Source organism: Ipomoea nil, unplaced genomic scaffold (genome assembly GCF_001879475.1).
Source record: "Ipomoea nil cultivar Tokyo-kokei standard unplaced genomic scaffold, Asagao_1.1 scaffold0207, whole genome shotgun sequence".
Taxonomy (NCBI): domain Eukaryota; kingdom Viridiplantae; phylum Streptophyta; class Magnoliopsida; order Solanales; family Convolvulaceae; genus Ipomoea; species Ipomoea nil.
The window spans coordinates 276,359-299,381 of record NW_017616635.1 but is presented as its reverse complement, the minus strand read 5'-3'; the positions used below and the strand labels follow the sequence as shown (position 1 = coordinate 299,381).

At 35.8% G+C, this 23,023-nt stretch overlaps 1 protein-coding gene and 1 long non-coding RNA gene across 4 annotated transcripts; one reads left to right on the top strand and one right to left on the bottom strand.

The window, feature by feature from the left end:
- LOC109191450 lies at positions 1–19,372 on the top strand. Its single transcript, XR_002055922.1, has 3 exons — positions 1–35; positions 1,013–1,014; positions 18,947–19,372. It is a non-coding gene; the product is annotated as an uncharacterized LOC109191450 (long non-coding RNA).
- On the bottom strand, positions 14,958–17,201 carry LOC109191434 (ankyrin repeat and death domain-containing protein 1B-like). 3 transcript variants are annotated; one of them, XM_019342112.1, is made up of 3 exons: positions 17,061–17,180; positions 16,014–16,611; positions 14,958–15,941 (listed from the first exon to the last, which is right to left on the bottom strand). In XM_019342112.1, the coding sequence occupies exons 2-3, from the start codon at positions 16,149–16,151 to the stop codon at positions 15,702–15,704; spliced, it is 378 nt and encodes a 125-aa protein (XP_019197657.1). In that variant the 5' UTR covers positions 16,152–16,611; positions 17,061–17,180; the 3' UTR covers positions 14,958–15,701. The 3 variants fall into 3 exon arrangements, with proteins under 3 accessions (XP_019197657.1, XP_019197650.1, XP_019197666.1); XM_019342105.1 differs by lacking the exon at positions 17,061–17,180 and adding an exon at positions 16,796–16,865; XM_019342121.1 differs by lacking the exon at positions 14,958–15,941 and having other exon boundaries at positions 16,028–16,611; positions 17,061–17,201.
- Positions 19,373–23,023: the final 3,651 nt, after the last annotated feature.

The window sequence follows — 23,023 nt, the reverse complement described above, 5'->3', positions numbered from 1 at the left end:
TGTCACAATTTATATAATGTGCTAAAGGATAGGGAGTACCTGAGGGTGACTGTGGAGACGGTGTGACGGAGGATGAACTTTTAGCAACAGTAAAATTAATAACATAGTCGCGCAACCACACTGAAGGAACTTTATTTCTGTAACACCCCACTTTTCTAGCTCTTAATTACAACTCTAAACAATCATTTACATAACTAAGCAACAGAAATAATAACTAAAAAGATAATTAGTGGGAGTGTCACCGCCACAACCGCCACCCCGTAGTGATTTCATAGACTAAGGGGTAAGACTAGAAATAAGATAAAAATCTGGCATCCAAATAAAATACTGGAAACGTAAGTGGGGAAAACGTCACCCCAATAGTCTACATCATCATCAAAAACATAGAGTCAATAAGTCAAAAATTCATAACATGATCATCAATAAATCTAGAGTTTAGACATCTCAAACTAAGGGGGGTGTATTCAATCATGACTTTTGTAGAGTTTTAAAGACTTTTAAAATGATAGATTTTAATAAACTTTGATGGACTTTCATAGAGTCATTCAAAACTTTTTAAAACTTAAGACTCTATAAAAGTCTACTTATAAAAGTCTATATAAAAAACATTCATAGACTTTTATCAACTTTTTATTTTAAAAAGTCTACAAAAGTCATTGAAATTCTAAAATGAATACATCCTTACAAACTTTCAATGATTTTAATTTTTATCATTTATAATTTTCTTACAAAACATTTATAATATATCATAAAATTTTCTTATTATGTAGTTCTTCACCCACATCAACATTCTCAACATTATTATTTGTATCCATAGTATGTTGAGACTTATATGTTAATTATTACTTTTATATATATATATATATATATATATATATATATATATATATATATATATATATGTGTGTGTGTGTGTGTGTATTCAAATGAGGACAAGTATATTATAGAGGACTGTGAGGACAGATTTAGTGTGTGCCATTAGCAGGTATGTCGTGTGCATGACCGAATGTAGTCGTGTGCCACAGTTTGTATGTCGCGCGCTAGATTTGTTAATTTATAGAGCCTGGTTTCGAAACCTGATGTTTACATTTATTCTTGTGTGCCATTATGTATTAAGTTGTGTGTCTGGTATAAATTTGTTGTGTGCCCATTATTTGTCCTCACAGTCCTCTATATATTGTTGTCCTCATTTGAACTCAACCCTATATATATATATATATATATATATATATATATATATATATATATATATATATATATATATATATATATATATATATATATATATATATACTTGATATATTGCTAGCCATCACGCAAAGAACTGTTATTTGTAATAACAATTTGAGACTACGAACAACAACAAGGTGTTACTGTTTGCAATCCCAAATTGTTGTTGCGAACAGTAGTTCGCTATTTGTAGTAACTTGTTGTTAAAAAAAGAAAAGAAAATATATATTACGAATATAAACATAAAAAGAATAAAAATGAAAATATATAAGTATTTATATGAATATTATGAAACATATACTACAATTTGATGATGAAAAGTTTACTTTGTTCATGTTTAGAGAAAGTTAGGGATAAAAAATTCATATAAAAAATAAAAATTAATATAAACAAGAAATAATGAAGTAAAAATAATATTATTTCGAATTTTTAGAGGAAGATTGTAAAGTTTAGGAGAGAGAGAAAAATTGGTAGAGTTTAGGTATGAGGAAAATATAGGATAATGAAGAAAAAAAATAGATTTATTAAATTTAGATAGGTTTATAAAGTTTAAATTGGGAGAAAAAATAGAGCTTAAATAGAGAGAGAAAACATTCAAAGTTGTTAGAAAGAAAATTTTGAAATATGGGGGTTGATGGTTGGATTTCAACTATTTATATTTGAGAAGAAAAAGTCTATAAAAGTCTTAAAATTAAAAAGTCTACAAAGTTCATAACTTTTTGAATACCACGTGACTTTTAAAGACTCTAAAAGTCTTTATCGAATACCACACGACTTTTAAAGACTCTTTTAAAAATCTTGATTGAATACCTCCTGACTTTTAAAGACTCTCTAAAAGTTTGAATTGAATACCCCCAAACTTTTAAAGTTCATAAAAGTCTTTAAAACTCTATGAAAGCCATGATTGAATGCACCCCCCTAAGAGACTAATCTAACTCGATCTCTTCTCATTGCTGGGCCAACCTGAAAGGGGTTTTGCAAGCAACACATAGACAAATAGGAAAACATGCACCCGTTAGCACGAAGCTAAGTATAACCACACTCAACCCTGTAAAGCATTCTAGCATTTACTTTGAAAACATTTGCTTTCTTTATAAACAAGAAACTCATCTCAAACCATCTTTATATCTAACACATACTTTCTAGATGCTTGCACCCTATTATATCAGCTGGCATGCTCATATATATATAAGACTGTTCACTTAAATTCATCAGCATATAAACTTCTCAAATAACTTAACAAGCAATTCATGCTTACAGATAGGATCATGCTAATAAACCATATAACAGGTATTCTCATGCTTTCATATTCTCTTCTCATAATTCTATAAACAAGACTTCTAATAAAACAAAAAGATTATAAATCAACATTCTCATTATGTACTCTCATGCGATACTTTACTCAAATGCAATCTTATACAATGCTATAATCATACTCATGTGCAATCTTGTGCAAAGCTGTAATCATATGGAATCTCGTGCAATACTATAGTCATACTCATATGCAATCTCGTGCAACACTTATACATCATACTCACATGCAATCTAGTGCAATACTATAAACATACTCATATGCAATCTCATGCAACAATATATTCATACTCTTATGCAATCTCGTGCAATAATATAAACATACTCATATGCAATCTCGTGCAACAATATACTCGTACTCATATGCAATCTCGTGCAATACTATAAACATACTCATATGCAATCTCGTGCAACACTTATACATCATACTCATGCAATCACGTGCAATACTATAAACATACTCATATACAATCTCGTGCAACAATATACTCATACTTATATGCAATCTCGTGCAATAATATATATATATATATATATATATATATATATATATATATATATATATATATATATATATATATACTCAATCACTCATTATAAAAATAGAGTACTTTCTGTGGAGGTCTCTTTCTTACTTTTGAGTCTCTCTTGACTCGCTTTCTTTCTCTTGAATCTCTTTTGACTCGCTTTCTTTCTCTTGAGTCTCTTTTGACTCGCTTTCTTTCTCTTGAGTCTCTTTTGACTCTCTTCTTTCTTTTCCTCGTAGACAGCTTAGGGTTTCACCGATGCGTGAATTACCCTATCGGGAACGGCATAAATCCGACCCAATATCTCCTACCATCTACGGAACCAATCTCGTGGTTCTATATCTGTGGAATCAGGTATCGAACTATTAGTGTGCACACCCTACTACTTCTCAATGCATCAAAGAATGATATACATATATCTCTCATGCATGCAACAACTCTACTACTTCTCAATGCATCAAAGAATGATATACCACATGCTTATGGTTTTTGAAAGTATTCTTGGGGTCACGTTGACCCCTTATGCATTTTTGAAATATGACAAATGTGAAATGTCAAAATGCTCTATAACATGCTTCTAAATCATGTATAAAATAACATGAAACACTTAAGAATATAACGTCATGCTCGGTTTGCAACATAGCAAATTCTATACATTCTATCAACAAAATATTCTTCATTTCTCATTAATTAAATATCACAATCTAGTCATGCTTTTATAATAAATCATATTCTCAAATGATCATGCTTCTTTACTCAATAAAAACATCATCAAATCACATAGTCAAACAATTCTTCATACACAGTAAACTAGCAAATATATACTCTGTGTAGCAATTTTTCAATAAAACCTTCATAACATACTCGTTTTTAATCCAAATTCAACGAAATCAAAGCCAAAACGTGTGTCGAGACGGTCCCGAAGAGTCGAGGCACAAGGGCCCATAACACTCGACCCGAAACGACACGTAGCTGAGCCACAAGGGCCCGACCACTGCACAGATTCTTCTCAGAATCAAAGTCAGGGACTTGGGGCGGGATTCCTCATGGTCTGCCCCATGTACCCCGCTACTCCACCGGGACTAGGCGGCGGCCCTCCTCTAGGGCCGTGCTCTAGTCCCATGCAACCACAACTCTAGCCGGCGGCCCTCCTGATGGGCCGCAGCTAGGGCCGTTAGTCTGATCTGACACATTGTGTGTGCACCAGAAGGCTTTCTCATCTACAAAACTCAATCCAAACAAGTCCAAAACAATCTCAACAATTCACAAACAAATATTGGATCACTTCTATGCATAAACACAATAAAATCTCATAGATTCTACTCATTTCTACTCAATACTAAGGCTTCACAGGGCCAAATTTCAAGAAGAAAACCATGGGGTTATACACTTTATAGATCAAAAGTTCTTGGTAAAATCTTTATAGGGATACATGGTATTTCCCAAAATATACGATGTTACTAACTAAGTATTTTTAGGAAAATAGTAGAATAAGTTCCAAATATCTTTGTGATCAAATATATATCTCATACATAGTTATATATGTATATATATATTCTCAAAATCAAGTATAACATTCTCCAAAACATATATACTCATATATATAATTCTTGAAATAGAGCTTTCTTGACAAATCATAGCTTTTGGTAGATCAAAATCCTTCTCAACATATTTATGATTTTCTTAGGAAAATACTTTTATAAATAAATAATCCTTCAAGTCCAAATAATATAATATATACTTCAAGATAATTACTTAAAGGTTAAAGTAGCTCAAGTGGAAGGGATTCTAATTAATAATAATCAAGAGGTAAGGGGTTCAATCCATCTTTAAACAATTTTCTAGAGTATAACATGGCATAGAATAAAATAACACAAAGATTACTACCCTGGGATTCGATCCCAGGCATAACGAGCACCACAATGGTGGTTCTCTAAGCCCTGCAGTTTGGTTGGTGGGCCTTCGTAGCGGATCTCTTGAGATCCGCTACTAAGTCCCGTGGGCAGCGGATCTCTTGAGATCCGCTACTAAGTCCCGTGGGCTTGTTCCTGCTACTCTCTGTTAAGAGATCCCTCCGCTACTAAGTCCCGTGGGCTTGTTCTGCTACTCTCTGAACCCAGATCAGATACTCAAACTCCACAAAATTTCACAGCATATCCGCAACAACAAGCTTACATTTCATCATTTTAAACACCCAAAATACAAATATCCACACACTTGAACCACTAAATCATATACTTAGGGCAAAATAATAAGTTTGGGAATCCATGGGTTATATCTTGAGCACCCTTGATCTAGCCAACACCATTACTAAGCTCTTCTTCTTCACCCTTCATCTTCCTTCTCCAAACCAAAACATAGCAACAACTTCACCATTTCCACTTACAAGCACACAAACAAACCCAGATTAATACATCATCTAACAACCTAGACTAGAAAATGGATTGGAATAAGAGAGGAGGAAGCTTACCAAATCTTGGACCTAGGTTTTGGAGAAGATGAGCTTTCAAGATGAAGAAGATGAAGATGATAGGGAGGAAGAGAGAGAGAGAGAGAGAGAGAGAGAGAGAGAGAGAGAGAGAGAGAGAGAGAGAGCTGCTGATTTTTGTGGAATGAATAGTGAAGTAAGGGAACAACATTATTCTTTATTGTTAGGGTTTTGAGTAGGGCTGAGCATCGGTCGGATTCGGACGGATCGGATGTCCAATCCGTCCATCCGATCGGATTTCGGATTTCTTTTGTACCCCCCTATCCGTTTATTTTTTTGGACAGATCCTATCGGATTGCTTAGGTTCGGATTTCGGATATCCGTTGTCGGATTTTGGATTGAAATCGGATATAATAAATTAAAATAAAACAAATTCTAAATTCAAAAAATTCTAAAATAGATAATAGTAATACTGAGTTTCATTACCATAGCGTAGCAACTAGCAAAACATACTACTATACAACTATAACAGTTTCAAACTAAGTTAATAATTACATATTTTCAACTAGCAAAACATACTACTAAGTTAATGATTATACAAAAAATCATAGACTTGAGCTGTCAGCACCGGTACTCTTCAGTTCTTCTTTCAGCAATTCAGCAAAATCAACACTAATATAGTCATCTAGATAATCTACTCTTCTTCCTGCTAGTATTCAAACTTAAAATGATATTAGTGTTTAGAGTTTAGAAAACAGACAATCAGACATTTAGAGTAACAATACTAAGCAATTATTCACTACGCTAAGTGGCTCAGAGTGCATTTTTCCATATCAAGTAAGAATGTGGGCAAATTGCTCTGAATGTGTTATATTAACACATTGGCAACATACCAACTCCATTCCATTTATTCAGACAATAGTGGAAGCTTCATCATAGCCACCAAATAAAACAAATACATTCAAACTGAAAACAGAGCAAGGAAGAGTTATACCATAATTCCAGAGTGCAGAGAAATTGGCAAAATTGGGCTCAACTCATCTAATGGCAGCAACAAATCAATAACAGAAAGTTGCCAAGCCACTTAGAGGCTAAACACCACTTGCAACAACATGAGTACATAACATAATATCAAACTCAGTAAAGAAATGAACACATTGTAAACTGATATTAAAAACATTACAGTGATTGTAGGCAACATTGATGGTATAGTAGATGAAGCTCCAGTGGGCAATTCTGCAAAAGTGAAAAACATAACAAGTAAGAAAGAAAGTGAAAAGGAAATAAACTTAGTATAATAATAAAAAAAAAAAGTAACTAAGAAAGTGATAAGTGTTACCTTTCTCTAATCTTTCAACCTCCTCCAGGTTCTCCTCAACTTGGATTGGCTGATTAGGTGCCCTCAACCAATCTTGAGTACATATTAGTGCTTCCACTATTTTAGGAGTCAATGAACTCCTAAATGGATCAAGTACCCTTCCAGATGTACTAAAACAACTCTCAGAAGCAACTGTGGAGATAGGAACTGCAAGGACATCTCTAGCCATTTTGGAGAGAATAGGAAATCTCTCACTATGGCTCTTCCACCACTTTAACACATCAAATGGGACAGATTCATCATCCTCCACAATACTTTCACTTAAGTATACTTGCAGCTCAGTTTGCTTACTGCTTCCACTACTTTCCAATCTCTTTTTTGTAAGTTGGCTCTTCAAAGATGATTGAGGCCTACCAACTGTACAAGTAGTAGCCTGGTTAGCCTCACACTGGACTGCTTGAGTAGAGGATGCTGTCTGGGTAGAACTGAGAGAGTATGTAGCTGCATAGTCATCATATAAAGCAGCCATTGCAGATTGGACCTTGGTAAAACAAGCTTTGCCTTTCTCTTCTCCATACAACTGGACAAATTGATGAGGCATGTACTCCAACTTATCTCTGGGATCCAGAATATTGGCAAAAAAAATGATAGAGTTCATTTTTTCTGGATCCCCCCAATATTTGTCAAACTTGTTCCTCATTTGTGTCCCCATTGCCTAAAACAGAAAAAAAAAAAAAACAATTTATTAGTTAACAGAATTACAGGAAATACAAAAAACAATAAGCAAACAAATTGAAAGATAAATGAGATTACCTTTTCAGTCCCCTGCTCAGAGTTAACCATATCTTCAAGCATGCAACTAAGATCAGAGATCTCAGAGAAGAATGTGTTAGATGTGACATAAAGTGAACCAGAGATCCTCACTGTCATATCATAAAATGCTTTCAACAGCTTCACTAAGCTTTCCACAGAACACCAATCCAAGAAGGTAGGAGCACTCCCCAAGTCAGCAGAATAAGAGGGGTCATTTCTCTCATATGCATCAAACACTACTTGATATTGAATTGCAGTGTTGAGCATAATGTAGGTGCTGTTCCACCTTGTAGGGACATCAAGATACAAAGCTGATTTAGCTTCCACACCAAACAGTTCAGCAAACTCTCTGAACTTTGTCAGCCTAGCTGGTGAGTTCCTAACCCATCTCACTGCATCCCTCACCCTCTTAACTGACTCATCTGCAAACTTCAACCCATCTTGGACCACTAAATTGAGGATATGGGCTATGCACCTCATGTGCATGTACTGAACCTTAACAGAAGAAGAACCCCAAGATAACAGTTTACTCTTAAAAAACCCCATAGCTGTGTCATTAGAGGAGGCATTATCCACTGTTACAGTAAACACATTCTTAATTCCCCACTCTAATAAACAACTCTCTAGGGCTTTTGCAATGTACTCCCCTTATGAGAAGAAACTGGGACAAAGGATATAATTTTTTTTTGAAGCTTCCACTGGTCATCTAAAAAATGTGCAGTAATGCACATATAGTTGATTCTCTGGACAGAAGTCCATGTATCTGTTGTTAGACTAACCCTTTGAGTTCCCACTCTAAACAACTTCTTAAGGTTTAGCCTCTCATCAAGAAATATTTGGTAGATGTCCCTAGAAATGGTCCACCTAGAAGGGATAAGAAACCTAGGACAAGCAACCAGAATAAACCTCTTGAACCCCTGGCCCTCTACAAACCTAAAACGGAGCTCATCTATGATTATCATCTCACAAAGGGCCCTCCTAATGGCATCTTGATTAAATACCCATGTCACCAAAACACCCACAGGAGCTTCTGTTCCACCCTCAGAAGTGGACAAAGTGTTGAATGTGAGTAGAGACTGCCTTATATCCTTTGAATGGGGATTTTTAAGACAATTGCCCATATGATTTCTTAATGATGATGTGCCATGTTTTTTAGTTTCACAAAAATACTCTTTTGCACAGTAAAGGCATTTGCCTTTAAGCACTTTATTAGTTTCAGGATCTTTGATCTGTTCAAAGTGCTCCCACACTATGGATCTAGACTCTATTTCCTTCCTCTTCTTAACAGCAGGAACTTTAGGAGTGGCCATAGGCTGTTGAGCACTTGTCTCAATGCCTGGGGTTTGTACTCCTTGTTCATCCACTGTTGAAGATGGAAGAGGTCCAGTTCCACTTCCACTTATATTTTGATTGCTCTCCATCTATAAAGATTTATGGATGAGCAAATAGGATTCAAATTTCACACAAGCACACATAAGGCCATACACTGTCACAGTGATATGTATTCCATAATCAGGATTCATGAATCATGAACTCCTCATTTTATGGAGTCCTGATTTTAGGACTTAATTACATATAAGTATATAACACATTAACAAATTCATTCCATAATCAGGAGTCATGATTCATGAATCATGAACTCCTCATTTTATGGAGTCCTGATTTTAGGACTTAATTACATATAAGTATATAACACATTAACAAATTCATTCCATAATCAGGAGTCATGATTCATGAATCATGAACTCATCATTTTATGGAAATGGCCACAAATTAGGGCTTAACACTTCCACAGTCAACCATCAACCCATCAACAATTCAAGTATTCAACAACATTCAACAGTATTACAATTTACAAATTCAGTATGCTTCCAGCATGGACATCATAAATTCATAAGCACAAATTCATAATATCAATTACAAATTCAGTAGGCTTCCACAGTTCCACACTTCCACCACCACCATACATTTTGAAATAACAAATTTAAGGGTCCTTTAACCATAAACTTACAAACACATATTAGAATAAGCACAAATTCATCACATATCACTATATCAGAATAAGCACAAATTCATCACGTATGTGGAAACCCCTTAAAATTAGGGTTCAATTACAAATTAGGGTGCATGCAACATCATAGAACTAGAACAGAACAGACAAACTCACAAACATGCAACAGGAAAATAAGAAAAAAATGACAGAGTTACATTTTACTTGTTTTCTCAAAGGTTCCCTCTGAGATCTAGGGCTTCAAGGCGTCAAACTTCCACTTCCACTGTCGTCCGGCTTCTTCCTTCTTGCCGTCTTTCCAGTTTGCACAGAGCCACAGACACTTCCACAAGATTCCCGTCGAACTGTCGAAGACTCGAAGCCTCGAAGGAGTCGAAGGGGAGTTCAGAACCACAGATACTCTCAGACTCTCAGTTGAGACTCAGAGTTCAGACTTCAGAGAATCAGAGATTCACCGGAGAAGGAGATTAAGGAAGAAGATTAGATGAGAAGGACTGAAGATCGGATGGGGATGGCTAGAGGAGAGTAGGAGACTAAGGAGATTTCGAGAAGAAGCTCTGGGGAGTGGGGAGTGGCCGAGTGGATAATGATAGAATGGCAAACCCTAGGTCTACACAACGTTTTATACTTAGGCCAAATTTCGGATCTCGGACGAGTTCGGATGGGATATTTCCTAACCCTACCCGTCCGTCTTTAATAGCCACGTTGCGTGGGGTCGGTTCAGATATGACCCGAACACGTCGGGTTTCATCTCCGTTCGGTAAGCGCTGGTTCGGGTCGGGCGGGTTCTTCGGGTAGTTCGGGTATTGCACAGCCCTAGTTTTGAGGACAAAAATATAAAATCAAATTGTAAGGTTCACCTTGCATCATGAGCCAAGGGCTAGAAAGATGATTTTTGAATAACTTGGGGTCAAAATGTATTTTTTCAAAAAGATTTCCAAACAAACACTTGGTTCAGTTTTCTCCCGGTCTCACTCAAATTGGTTTCTCAGTTTAAATTCGGGTCTGGAGTTTGACTTTGGTTGAAAGGTTGGCTCGGGTGTGGAGCTTGACTCAAGTTGAGGGTTTGGCTCGTTTGTGGAGCTAGGCTCGGCTTCTTCAACAATTACAGAAAAATCTTCGTGAACAAATTCTCCTTGAGGATTAATAGTCGTATCTGTGATGGGAAATGGAAAAACATCCTCAAAAAATTTCACATCGCGGGAAACAAAAAATTCTTTGAGGTCAAGATCAAACAGCTTTCAACCCTCTTTCCCAAATGGATATCCCACAAAGATGCACTTTCTACTCTTGCTAGCAAATTTATCTCCTTTTACTTTTTGATTGTGAGTAAAGCAGACACCCAAAAACACAAATTGTGTTGTAAGATGGAGGACTACCAAAAAGAATTTCATAGGGAGTTTTGTTATCAAACAACGGTATTGGTGTCCAATTTATAAGATGTGTGGCTGCAAGAACACATTCTCCCCAAAAATAATTGACAAATTGGCTTGGAATCTCAAAGCTCTCGCTACATTGAGAATATATTTATGTTTCCGCTCAACCCTACCATTTTGTTGAGGAGTTCCCACACGGGAAGTTTGAAATAGAATTCCAGTATCAGAAAAAAAAATCACGCAAACAATTGAATTCAGTACCGTTGTCACTCTGAACGACTTTTATTGATTGAGAGAATTGTCTGTCAATCATAACCACAAAACACAAGAACATTTTAAAAACCTCAATTTTATCCATCAACAAATAAATCCAAACCCCTCGCGAATAATCATATATTATAGTCAAGAAATAACGTGCACCACAAGAGGATTGATGTTTGTAAGGACCCCACAAATCACAATGTATTTTCTCAAATATTCGAGATGCTCTGTTATTACTCAAAAGAAACTTATCTCTAGGTTGCTTAGGTCTAAAACAAACCTCACAAGCTTTATTAAAACTTCCCACAGCAGTGCCAACAGACGGAAGTAGTTTTACCACTTTTTCATATGGATGACCCATTCGTTGATGCCAAAGATTGACTGAACTTGTCACACCATTTACTGTAGGATGTTGCATTGAATCGATTCCCTTTAAGTAGTAAAGTTCATCCCATCTAACACCCGTTACAATCAGTTCCCCAGATTGGTCCTGTATAGCACACATATAAGACTTAAAGTGGACATTGCAATGCATATCATCATTTAACTGAGAAATAGAAATAAGATTGCAACTTAAAGACGGGAACATAAAGAATATGATTAAGAACAATTTTGTCCGTTAATCGAAACGATCCTTCTCGAGTTGCAACCACTGTTTTTCCGTTGGGTAAACCAACAGAGCAATGAAATATATCTTTTGCATCAGTCATTCGAGTGGAAGCACCAGTAACGTGACGAGAAGCCCCTGTGTCAATTATCCACAACCGTGGATCAAATTTACCATTCAATTGATCATCAAAAATCTTTGTACCACTAATCAGCCCTGTTAATGCTTGCGGCTGCTCGTTGTCAGCCATTGATGAGTTTATCTTGCGGCTGCTCGTTGTCAGCCATTGATGAGTTTATGCGCAGGTATAAACCTTAGCGACTGATACCATGTAGAATACAAATAAACAAGAAGAAGAGGAAAAACTAATATATTATGTCTTGTGTAAACTTCAATACAAGCATTTGTTATATAGTACCAACAAGATGATGAAAAATGAATACAAATGAGAAAACAAAGAGACATATGGAAAACTCAAGAGACACATGGGAAACCCAAGGGACATATGAAAAACCCAAGAGACACATGATTATTAAAATAGATGATTAATATCATCAAATATCTCAACATTTAGCCCTAAACTTTTAATTTAACTACCCTGTGTTCACCACCCATGGTCCTTTAACTTTTAATTTTTAACCAGTCATGGTCCTAAACTTCATCTTTACATAAACTAAGGGAAGGACAAGGGGTTAAAATTTGAAGGTTGAAGAACCATGAAGATTAACTTGAAAGTTGAAGGACAATGGTAGTTAACTTTGAAAATTGAAGAACATACCGTGATTAAATTAAAAGTTTAAGATTAAATGTGGTAGTGTCCGGAAGACAGTTGGTATTTACTCACAAAAGTTATAATAATTTCATAATACATGATTAAGCTATAAAAGAACAAAGTTCAATACTATTATTTTGGAATTAATACTGAAATGTATAAGAATAATACCAATATATAAAACTATTATGGAATAATAAGTATTTAAATTAAGTCACGATAATAATACAAAAACAATTGAGATTTGCCTACAATCCCTAATCCATAATCCATAATTCCATAAAATTCAAAAATATTAATAATTCTACTTAAACTTAGTAAATTAACAACATAAATTTATACATACCTTGGCATTTTTAAAATAAGTGACTAAAATTCATCATATTAATATACAATTATAGACAATTGTGATCAATTTCTTTTTCAAATAAATTAATTTATGATATTATTATCTTTAAAATAAACTAGCCAAATTCATTAACCCATCAACTAATAGCTGTTAGCTATCTACCAAACACCCCCAATACCACCTTACATTTTTCATAAAATAAACAGGTAGTGATTAAAATCCCATAGGCCACAACCTCCCCTATAAGGGAGCAACTTAGTGCCATTGGACCACAAGGTCCTTGGCAGAACATGCCATACTTCAAAGATATTCTGTCAAATCTTTAGGACTGCAATCTAATTACAAGATTAGGGTTGGGAAGAAGCAAGTTACTGTTACTGTTAGTAGGGTACTAATGTAATTACAAGGTCTGAAGATCAACCACCATGTTAAAGAAAGCTATGGACTAAACCTTCCATTAATAAGAGAATCAAACTTTTGTTACATACCCTGAGTCAAATCTAGATTAATCTCACTGTGGGGTAATATTGGGTGTTATGGGCAAAAAGTTTGAAAAAAAACAACCACCATCATCCTAATATCAAAGAAAAAAGACTTTTTGACATTTATATGTGACCATTGCATGACTTGAACTGGGGCTTTAAGCAGAACCATCACTTCAAATTTGACAGAATGGCGGGATAACGAAGACAAGAATGGTGAAATAATGTAGACAAGAATGGTGAAATGATAGACTGCAATAGCAATGAAGTGGAAAGAATCCATAACCATCCTCAAAAGCTATGAGCATGGGTTGTACTGTTGGTTTTTGAGTGATTCAAGAAACTTTTAAAACTAATAAACATACCTCGCACATTAGTTTGAAAACAACTGTGATTTTTGACAATGAGAGTAATGAGGCATCACAGCTCAACCATGTCTCAATCTGCAGCTAATCAACAAATTGAATCATAGAGAAAAGATTAACAAGCTTAGTTGAAGAATTTAAGTCACATAAACCGCATAGTTTCAGCCAAGTGTTGCTCTTAGTGATGCTATACAGTATATAACCCAGAGGGTTCTAAATACCAGACAGATACAAAGTTACAGACAATAGCTCAGAAATACAACATAGTCAAGCAAGGAAAAGATACTGCCATGGCTGCCCCACCAATGGTGGATACAAGTATATAACCCCGAGGATTTTAAAATACCAGACAGACACACACAACAGCTCAGAAATACAACACAATCAAGCAAGGCTCAAATAAAATGATATCAAGCAAGGAAAAGATACTGCCATCGCTGCAAACCAATGGTTGCCCCACCAAGGTACGGGTGAGCGTTACCACCAGTGGTGCATACAAGTATATAACCCTAAGAATTCTAAATACCAAACAGATACAGACTGTAGCGCAGAAATACAGCACAGTCAAGCAATGGCTCAGAAACAAAATGTGATCAAGAAAGGAAACGACACCGCCATGGCTGCAAACCAATGGTTGCCCCACCAAGATACGGCTTCGTACTTCCTTACCCAATCAACTCAAACATATTATCATCACAGCCAATAGAAGCATGATAACCAACAACGTTTCATCTGTACTGCAACTTATTTGTAGAAATATACTCTGTAATAATTAACAGGAAAAAGATGGATTATGAATGAATGCATGAAATAAACAACTTTATTTATTTATTCATTTCTTGTTGTTTGGGCTGTTGAATGAGAAGAAAATGTAACGAAATCATTGAGTAATAGAGAGGGGCAACCACCCATAGAAACCCAGAAATCTCTCTATACCCCCATTCTTCAGTTTTCAGATCTTAATTTTCCGGTTCAGTTTAACAGGAAACTAAAACATGATCCCGATTAAAGACATCCGCACAACACAAGACCACACAGTGTACTTTGATTATACCTTTCTCTCACAATTCAAAGTAAGGTTTAGGGTTTAGTCGTCAACAAAAACAAGGCTCAGAATACCATTGCTTCAAAGTCATCCATTGCATCAACTAAGAATAAGTATAATGGTATGCAAGAATATTAAGAGACTATACATAGTGTATTGTCTGTCTAGTAGACTAGTACAAGAAGGTACAATAGCTTCAACCTAAAATAATAGTCATACATGTAAAACCAAGTAGTAAATCTGGAAAGAAAAGCATGGAAATGCACAGAAATTACAGATCATGCCCTTGGTATCAGTACCCTACCTAGAATTTTGAGTTGGATGTAAGTGGCAATTCACATCTTGGTGCCTTCAGGTAGTTTCTCAACCCAATGCTCAAAACTAGTGCCAGAAATGGAAGGACTATAGAGATGACAGTGAACATGGTAGATATGCGGCTGCTGGGCGTGATAGCAGTCATACAGGTATCATAAGTAAAGATAAGTGCACAAATTGAAATTAGAAGTTCAAGCTGCAGAGGGAATGCATTTGTGAGGAGGCCGATTATGTGAAGGGATGTATAGAATCCAACAGTTGGAAACCAGGAAGAGGCTGTATGCTACTGGGTTGAGTGAACCCATTACTGACTTCCCAGCAACATGGTCATTTGAGTTGTCCTGCCAAACGCCACCCGGAGGACTAAGCACAACCTGATAAGTGGCTGTTGCAATGAGAACAGCAATCACAAGGACGGTGTTTCTTACTCTAGCTGGGGAGTCTTTGATGGTGTTGTATTTGAAATAGTCCAGCAATTGTTTAGCAGGCGATCACGGCCTTCCTTGGTCAACATCAGAGGTAGCGGTTCTATCAGCTTCAAGAGATTGAAGGGAGAAGTCTCTTGCCCTTGTACCTCCTGCCCTTCTTAGCATTTCCTCGATTTCTCTGTCACCTGCTTGGCTTTGAAAAATCAGAAAAACATCCAGAGGTGTGAGACCTGCAGTGTTTAAGGAATTTATGTCCAGCACACTCTTGTTGACGAACTCTTCATTAAGCATCAGGGAAATCACCTGTTCAATCATCTAAAGATTAGTAGTAGCAGAACTTAAAGAACGAGAGAACACAACTAGTCTAACACATGCCTCGAATTGTCTTCTTGATACTGCAAGGTGAAGATTAACTGTGCTTCCCTGGACATCCTTTTGGTTTACGATGTCTTCCTTGTTGAATTTCTTCAGGTGCTCCACTAAGACCTTGAGAACCTCATATTGATAGTTCATCACTGCAAGGTGAAGCGCAGACTCATTACGAGCTGTTACGTAAGCTATGGAATCTCCAGAAGCTCCAAGCAGTTCTTCAACAACTTCGACTCTTCCTTTCACTGCTGCACAGTGAAATGTTCTCTTCCCTTGACCAGGCAAAGATTGCTATCTATTTTCAGCATCTCTCTTGCAATCTCGATATTCCCAGCTGCAGAGGCGATATGCAATGGGGTCACACCATTTTGATTCAGCTCCACAGCGAATTCTTTCTTAAGCTCAATCACCTTCTTCACAAAACCAGCGTGCCCTGCAATACAAGCAATGTGTAGTGGATTTTCTCCACCTTCCAACAAAACAGTATGCGGCAAAAGGGGATGATCTTCTGTCAGTCTCAGCAAGTCTTCCATGTTTCCTGTCCTGGCAATCTCACACAGCCTTTCATCCATTCTTTCGAAGATAACAACTATAGTATCACTTCCTGCAGTCAGGTCAATTTATATAAAGAAAGAATCCTGTAATGTGAACCCCTTAAATTACGAAGTTTTTTGTCACATCAGTTTAGTTTGCCTAAGAGCCTATTTATATAAATTAACTTGCAGCTTACATCACTTTTACTCATGCTCTACCAAGATTTATATATATAACAGAAACTGTGTTCAAACCTCAAGGCCTCGCACAAGTGATAAGAATCTTGAAGTCAGAAATCCTTAGCCATGGATTCGAAACACAAATCAAAGGTCTAATTGCATTTTTGTGGAAAAGCTCGAAGGCATGTCTGACCCTCATCCCAATATAAAACACCCACAAACATTGCATTTTGGCACCCTACATGTTTCAGTCATCAAACTAGTGATTGTCCTCTGATCACAGTATTTGTATTTACGTATTTATTTGTTGGTAGTCTTGTGTTCAAAGTATTTATCCTACCCAACATTCTTTGAGCTGTTCATTTATCCGATTTAAGTATCCATCCATGCCTGCATGTCAGCCAGAGAAATCAGGATTAGTTTGCAGATTGTGTCACCACAAGCAACTTAAAAGTCAATGCTATTAATTAATTGTTCTGCTCCGAGATAATATACTTGACAAGGAAATATTTAATCATTTGTTTAGAACTTAATAAGGTAGCAATGTGGACAGATAGTATTTCAAACTTTTATAGGTAATTAACTACACTACTACAGCTTTTGTAGACTTCGATTTTGCATTAAAGAATTAAGTCCACTTTATGATTTTTGAAAGAGTTTTCTGTTCAGCCATGTGATTTTTCAATGTATATGTAAACCATGACTGTACAAAGCTTATAAGAAATAATATCATGAATTTCAGTAAAAGACCAGATACATTTATAGGCTGGAAACGATGTATATTTGAATAGTTTGATACAGATGTCTTGACATAAAACTTTGGTTATTTTTCCCTAATAGTTTATCAATTCTTACCATGGTAAGGTAGGGTATTATGATTGGCAACACTACAGAAAAGAACAGTATCATTAGGTAACTGTCAGGGCACAAATCCCACTGTTAAAAACTTAATCATGCAAAGGGATAGAGAGAAATGCCACAAAAAGATAAGCAAACCACAGCATTAGTCCAACATGAAGTTTCAAGAGTGACACTTAGAGAAAATAAAGTTAAGCAACAGGTTATACCAAGAGAAAACCAAAATGCCTGCAAACCTCATGGCCATCTCTCTTGCACCCCTACCGTCATTGTTAACCCAACAATTAGGGATAGTTGGTAAGTAGACAACTATGCAACGTCAAAGGTTCGACTCTTGTAGGGGTGTGTCATGTTAAAGAGCTCTTGGCCAAACTTTCCGCTGAGTAAGAATCATACTCTGTGATAGCAACTTAGGCTGAATTCAAAAAAAAAAAAAGGATACAAAGAAGGTTCCTAAACATTTATGGCTTAAACTTGGTCTTCAAGAATGTACTATGTGCACCGTGAGTGAGAACAAGCTCAGATGTATAATAAAATAAGAACAGTCAGTCACACAGATACAACATTGGCTGCAATCTCAATAGCTATACAGAGGAAAGAGAAAATCAATCCCTTTCATAGGCTATATAAGTATGCCTTGCCAAATGCCAAAGGTAAGGGTCAGTTGCTTCCAAGGCTAACATATACAAGAGGGTGAAGATACAAATCTTCATAGCCTGCACAATTGTGGCAAAAATACTGTAGCTGTTAACAACATAAATGCCCCTACTCAGCATTTCAACAGTAAATGGAAAATCACTGCGACTTCCAAGGAATAATATGAACAATGGATGGATAGACAGATATAGATATATAAATGCCAATGACCTTGTAGGTTGAGAAAGTAGTTATGAACAGATAGTACATTGTAACATTGAGTCAATAGTACTATAAAAAAAAATAAAAAAAATAAAAAAAAAAAAAAAAAAGAAAAAAAGATACATAGGTAGATAGTAAGATAGATAGCAGGCTCAAGCAATATGATCAAGCAAGGATAGCAACACCGCCATGGCTGCAAAATTCCAGTTGCCCCGCCAAGATAAGGCTCACTTCTTCCTTACTCAATCAGATCAAGATATTTGTCATCACTGCCTACATATCAACAGGAACCAACAATGTTTTTGTTTTGTTTTGTCTGTTCTCATTGCAGCTAAAATGCAGTAAATTATTTACCCAGTTTCAAGAAACAGAAAGAAGCATTATTATTATTATTATTATATATATATATATATATGCATGTTGTTTGTTGTTTGAATGAAATATTTGGCTGTTGCATGCGGACAAAACCTAAAGGAATCACTGAAGCATAGAGAGGGGCAACCGCCATAGAAACACCCAAATCTCTCTACACCCTCATTCTTGTGTGGTAACAGGGATCAGAAACGAATTCTGGTTAATAAGCTTTACCATATGAGCAGATTGTGGCTACAATCTAATAGTCAAGGGACCAAAATGAAATTAACTCTTTAGGCAAATCACTTGCCAACAGAAATTAGGCTCAGATTTGGTAATGGAGAAGCCATACCGCCATGGCTGCAGACCTGGAGGTCGCCCCGCCAAGATACGGGTCGGGTCCCTCCCTACCCGATGAACTGTAGAAAAATCATCATCATCACGGCCTACATAACCAATAATAATAATAATAACAGAAACAACAACACCACAAACATGAACAGGAAACTGAAGATCTGAAGGTTCAAGCGCGTATAGCTTCACTGCAAAACCGAGGTTTAAGCAGAACAAGAATGGCTACCCATAAGATAAGCCATAAAAGGTCCATAGCTTTGGAGTTGAGGAATGGCGAATGTATGATGATGATAATGATGATTCATTGAATACACAGAAACAAGCAGACCCAGAAGGGCGGGCAATAGCCCGCACCATTCTGGGCAATGATTCATCAGAAACGTTAACCGACAATTAGGGTTGTTGATTGTTGATGGAAGATGAAATCATCGGCATGCAGAGACGGTCAACCACCCTGAGAAATCCCGGCAAATCTCCGCAACCTCATTCTTTCTACACTTCATCCATGGAGTTTATCACCCATGCAGGGCTCCCTAATAGCAATTGTTATATCGTGCACCAGGGTGGGGCGCAATGCATTGTGCGCCCTGGTGCACGATATAATTTGCCCCTTAATATGTCGCAAATTAGGCTGTGCAACCGAATGCACCTTACAAGGTGCATACGGTTGCAAAACGGCGCCGTTTTGGTTAAAAAAACGTGCGTCCCACTTAAAGGAGAAATCAGGTTCGATTCCTGGCAATAGCATTTTTATATATCCAGAAATTCATAACTATATATCCACAGTGAATGAATGAAGTAAAAATCCACAATGAATGAATGAATGAACTAAATATCCACAATGATTGAACTAAATATCAACAATGAATGAACTAAATATCCATAAATTCATAACTATATATCCAGAAATTCATAACTATATATCCACAGTGAATGAATGAAGTAAATATCTACAATGAATGAATTAAATATCCACAATGAATGAACTAAATATCCATAAATTCATAATTATATATCCACAAATTTATAACTATATATCCAGAAATTCATAACTATATATCCACAATAATGCTATTGCCGAGAATCGAACCTGATTTTTTTTTTTAAGTGAGACGCGCGTTTTTAGTCAAAACGACGTCGTTTTGCATCATATGCACCATGCGCATGGTACATTCGGTTGCACAGCATAACTATTGTTAATATGTCGAGGAATTTACTGTACAATGAGGGCCGGCGATGTTGGGCTGGGCGGGCCCATGTGTCTATCTAGCAAATGTTCGAGTTTAGAATGTTAAAATAGTCAAATAATAAAACTTAAGATGCGCATGAAAAAAATTAATTTAGTATCTTACTAGTATTTTCACCCGTGCGATGCAGGAATTTGTTATAATATATTAAGGGTGTGTTTGGTTGGTGGGTTTTACCCATATGAATGGGTATGAAAGTGATTGTTGTTGTTTGGTTGATAGGTTTTTAGAACACTACTATAAGTTTTGAATACCCCATCAATTGAAAAATCCATACCCAAATAAAATAAGGGTTTCATTCCCTTATTCATTCTCAAGCACTACTATTAGTAACCATTCTCATTCCTCCCTACTACCAAACATGTTAAATACTTTCACCAAAACCCATTACCATTACCAAGTATTTGATACTCATTCCGATTCCGATTCCTATGTGCGAACCAAACACACCCTAAGAATATTTAGATCGATATACAATTATTTAAATTATAACATCAAATACAGAGTATTATATATTACAATTGAAGATATGATTTGGATCGTTTATGTTTGTTGATGTTATGATGTTATTATTTCTTGAATTTGAGCATGCTTAAATTAGTAGTTAATGTGTAGATGTACACATACGGAGCTGTGATTTTAGATTTTTATATATAATTGTTTAGGATTTTTATAAATTGGGCAAATGTGCTCGTTCTCTAACAACTTATTTATAGTAATCAATTGTTATCCTAATTCATTTGTATAAAGGATATATTTTTGTCTAGATGTATAGCAACTTTGTCATTTTGAAAAAAAAAACATATATCATCGATTGTATTTACACATTATTGAAAACCACTTTGTAGACGACATTGGTAGTTGCAACACAATCTTGTTGTTATGAATAAATTGTAATAGATTTTGATATGCCAAATTACTAGTCGAGTCATAGACCAAGAAAGGAAAAACTATTTTAGATTGAAAAGGGAAAATTATTTTAGATTGAAAAGAGAAAATTATTTAAGAGGAAGATGTATGCATATGAAGATGTATGTATATGAAGATGTATGCATATGATATGTACTTTACGAATTTCATCTGAGAAGAAATCCCTCAAGAAATCTCAGAAGTAATCCTAGAAGAAATTTCGAAGAAGAACGTGACATGAAGTTTGCATTAAGCTATCTTGAAGATCAAGCATCTATGAGAAGATAGGAGTATATCAAGTGGAACAAAATGGTAATCAAACGATTGTATGGATGGAATGGTAGAAGCTTGAAACATTAAACCCAATGTTATAGGTATGAATCTCACATCTCACATATTTTGCAAGAGAATTTTAAAGAAGACAAATTAAATCCAAGCAGTTCACGTGAAAGGAAAATCCAAAATTGGGCAGAGATTTCATTCTTTGGGCAGTTTCAATTCATGAGAAGAGATGGGCTTGGGCAGAGATTTCATTCTTTGGGCAGTTTCAATTCATGAGAAGAGATGGGCTTAAATTCAGAAGATATAAATAGCAAGATGAAGTTGCAAGTCTAAATTAAGCATGGGATAAGATTTCATGCGAAGAGATGGGCTTAAATTCAAAAGATATAAATAGAAAGAATGAAGTTGCAAGTCTAAATTAAGCATGGGATGAGATTTCAATTGCCAAAGGAAGAGATTTCAATATCAAATATAGAAATTAAGCATAGGATGAGATTTTAGTTGTCAAATCAAGAAGGGAAGAGATTTCAATACCAAATATAGAAACGTGAAATACATAGGAATTACAAGCAGAAGTTGCAGAAGGAAAAATAAATTCAAAAGATATAAATAGCAAGGGATGAAGTTGCAAGTCTAAATTAAGCCTCGGATGAGATTTCAGTTGCCAAATCAAGAAGGGAATATAAATAGCAAGGGATGAAGTTGCAAGTCTAAATTAAGCATGGGATGAGATTTCAGATGCCAAATCAAGAAGTGAATATAAATAGCAAGGGATGAAGTTACAAGTCTAAATTAAGCATGGGATGAGATTTCAGTTGCCAAATCAAGAAGGGAAGAGATTTCAATACCAAATATAGAAACGTGAAATACAGAGGAAATACAAGCAGAAGTTGAGAAGGAAAAATAAATTCAAAAAATATAAATAGCAAGGGATGAAGTTGCAAGTCTAAATTAAGCATGGGATGAGATTTCAGTTGCCAAATCAAGATGGGAAGAGATTTCAATACCAAATAGAAACGTGAAATATAGAGGAATTACAAGCAGAAGTTGAGAAGGAAAAATAAATTCAAAAAATATAAATAGCAAGGGATGAAGTTGCAAGTCTAAATTAAGCATGGGATGAGATTTCAGTTGCCAAATCAAGAAGGGAATATAAATAGCAAGGGATGAAGTTGCAAGTCTAAATTAAGCATGGGATGAGATTCCAGTTGCAAAATCAAGAAGGGAAGAGATTTCAATACCAAATATAGAAACGTGAAATACAGAGGAATTACAAGCAGAAGTTGCAGAAGGAAAAATTACTATTCTAAACTTGTAAGAGATTAAATTGGAGAATATATTTGAAGACCCAGATGGCGTGATCTATATCAGAAGAAATTTGGGAAGCCATTTTTGCGTAGTCTCTGACATATCTGCAACACTACCTCATCTTCTGAAAAGG

Bases quoted from the DNA above. Each gene is read 5' to 3' on its own strand.
- LOC109191434 (XM_019342112.1), bottom strand. From the start codon at position 16,151: ATGAACTATCAATATGAGGTTCTCAAGGTCTTAGTGGAGCACCTGAAG. The intron at 15,942-16,013 runs GCATGTGTTAGA...ATGATTGAACAG, and splicing joins TATCAAGAAGACAATTCGAG to GTGATTTCCCTGATGCTTAA.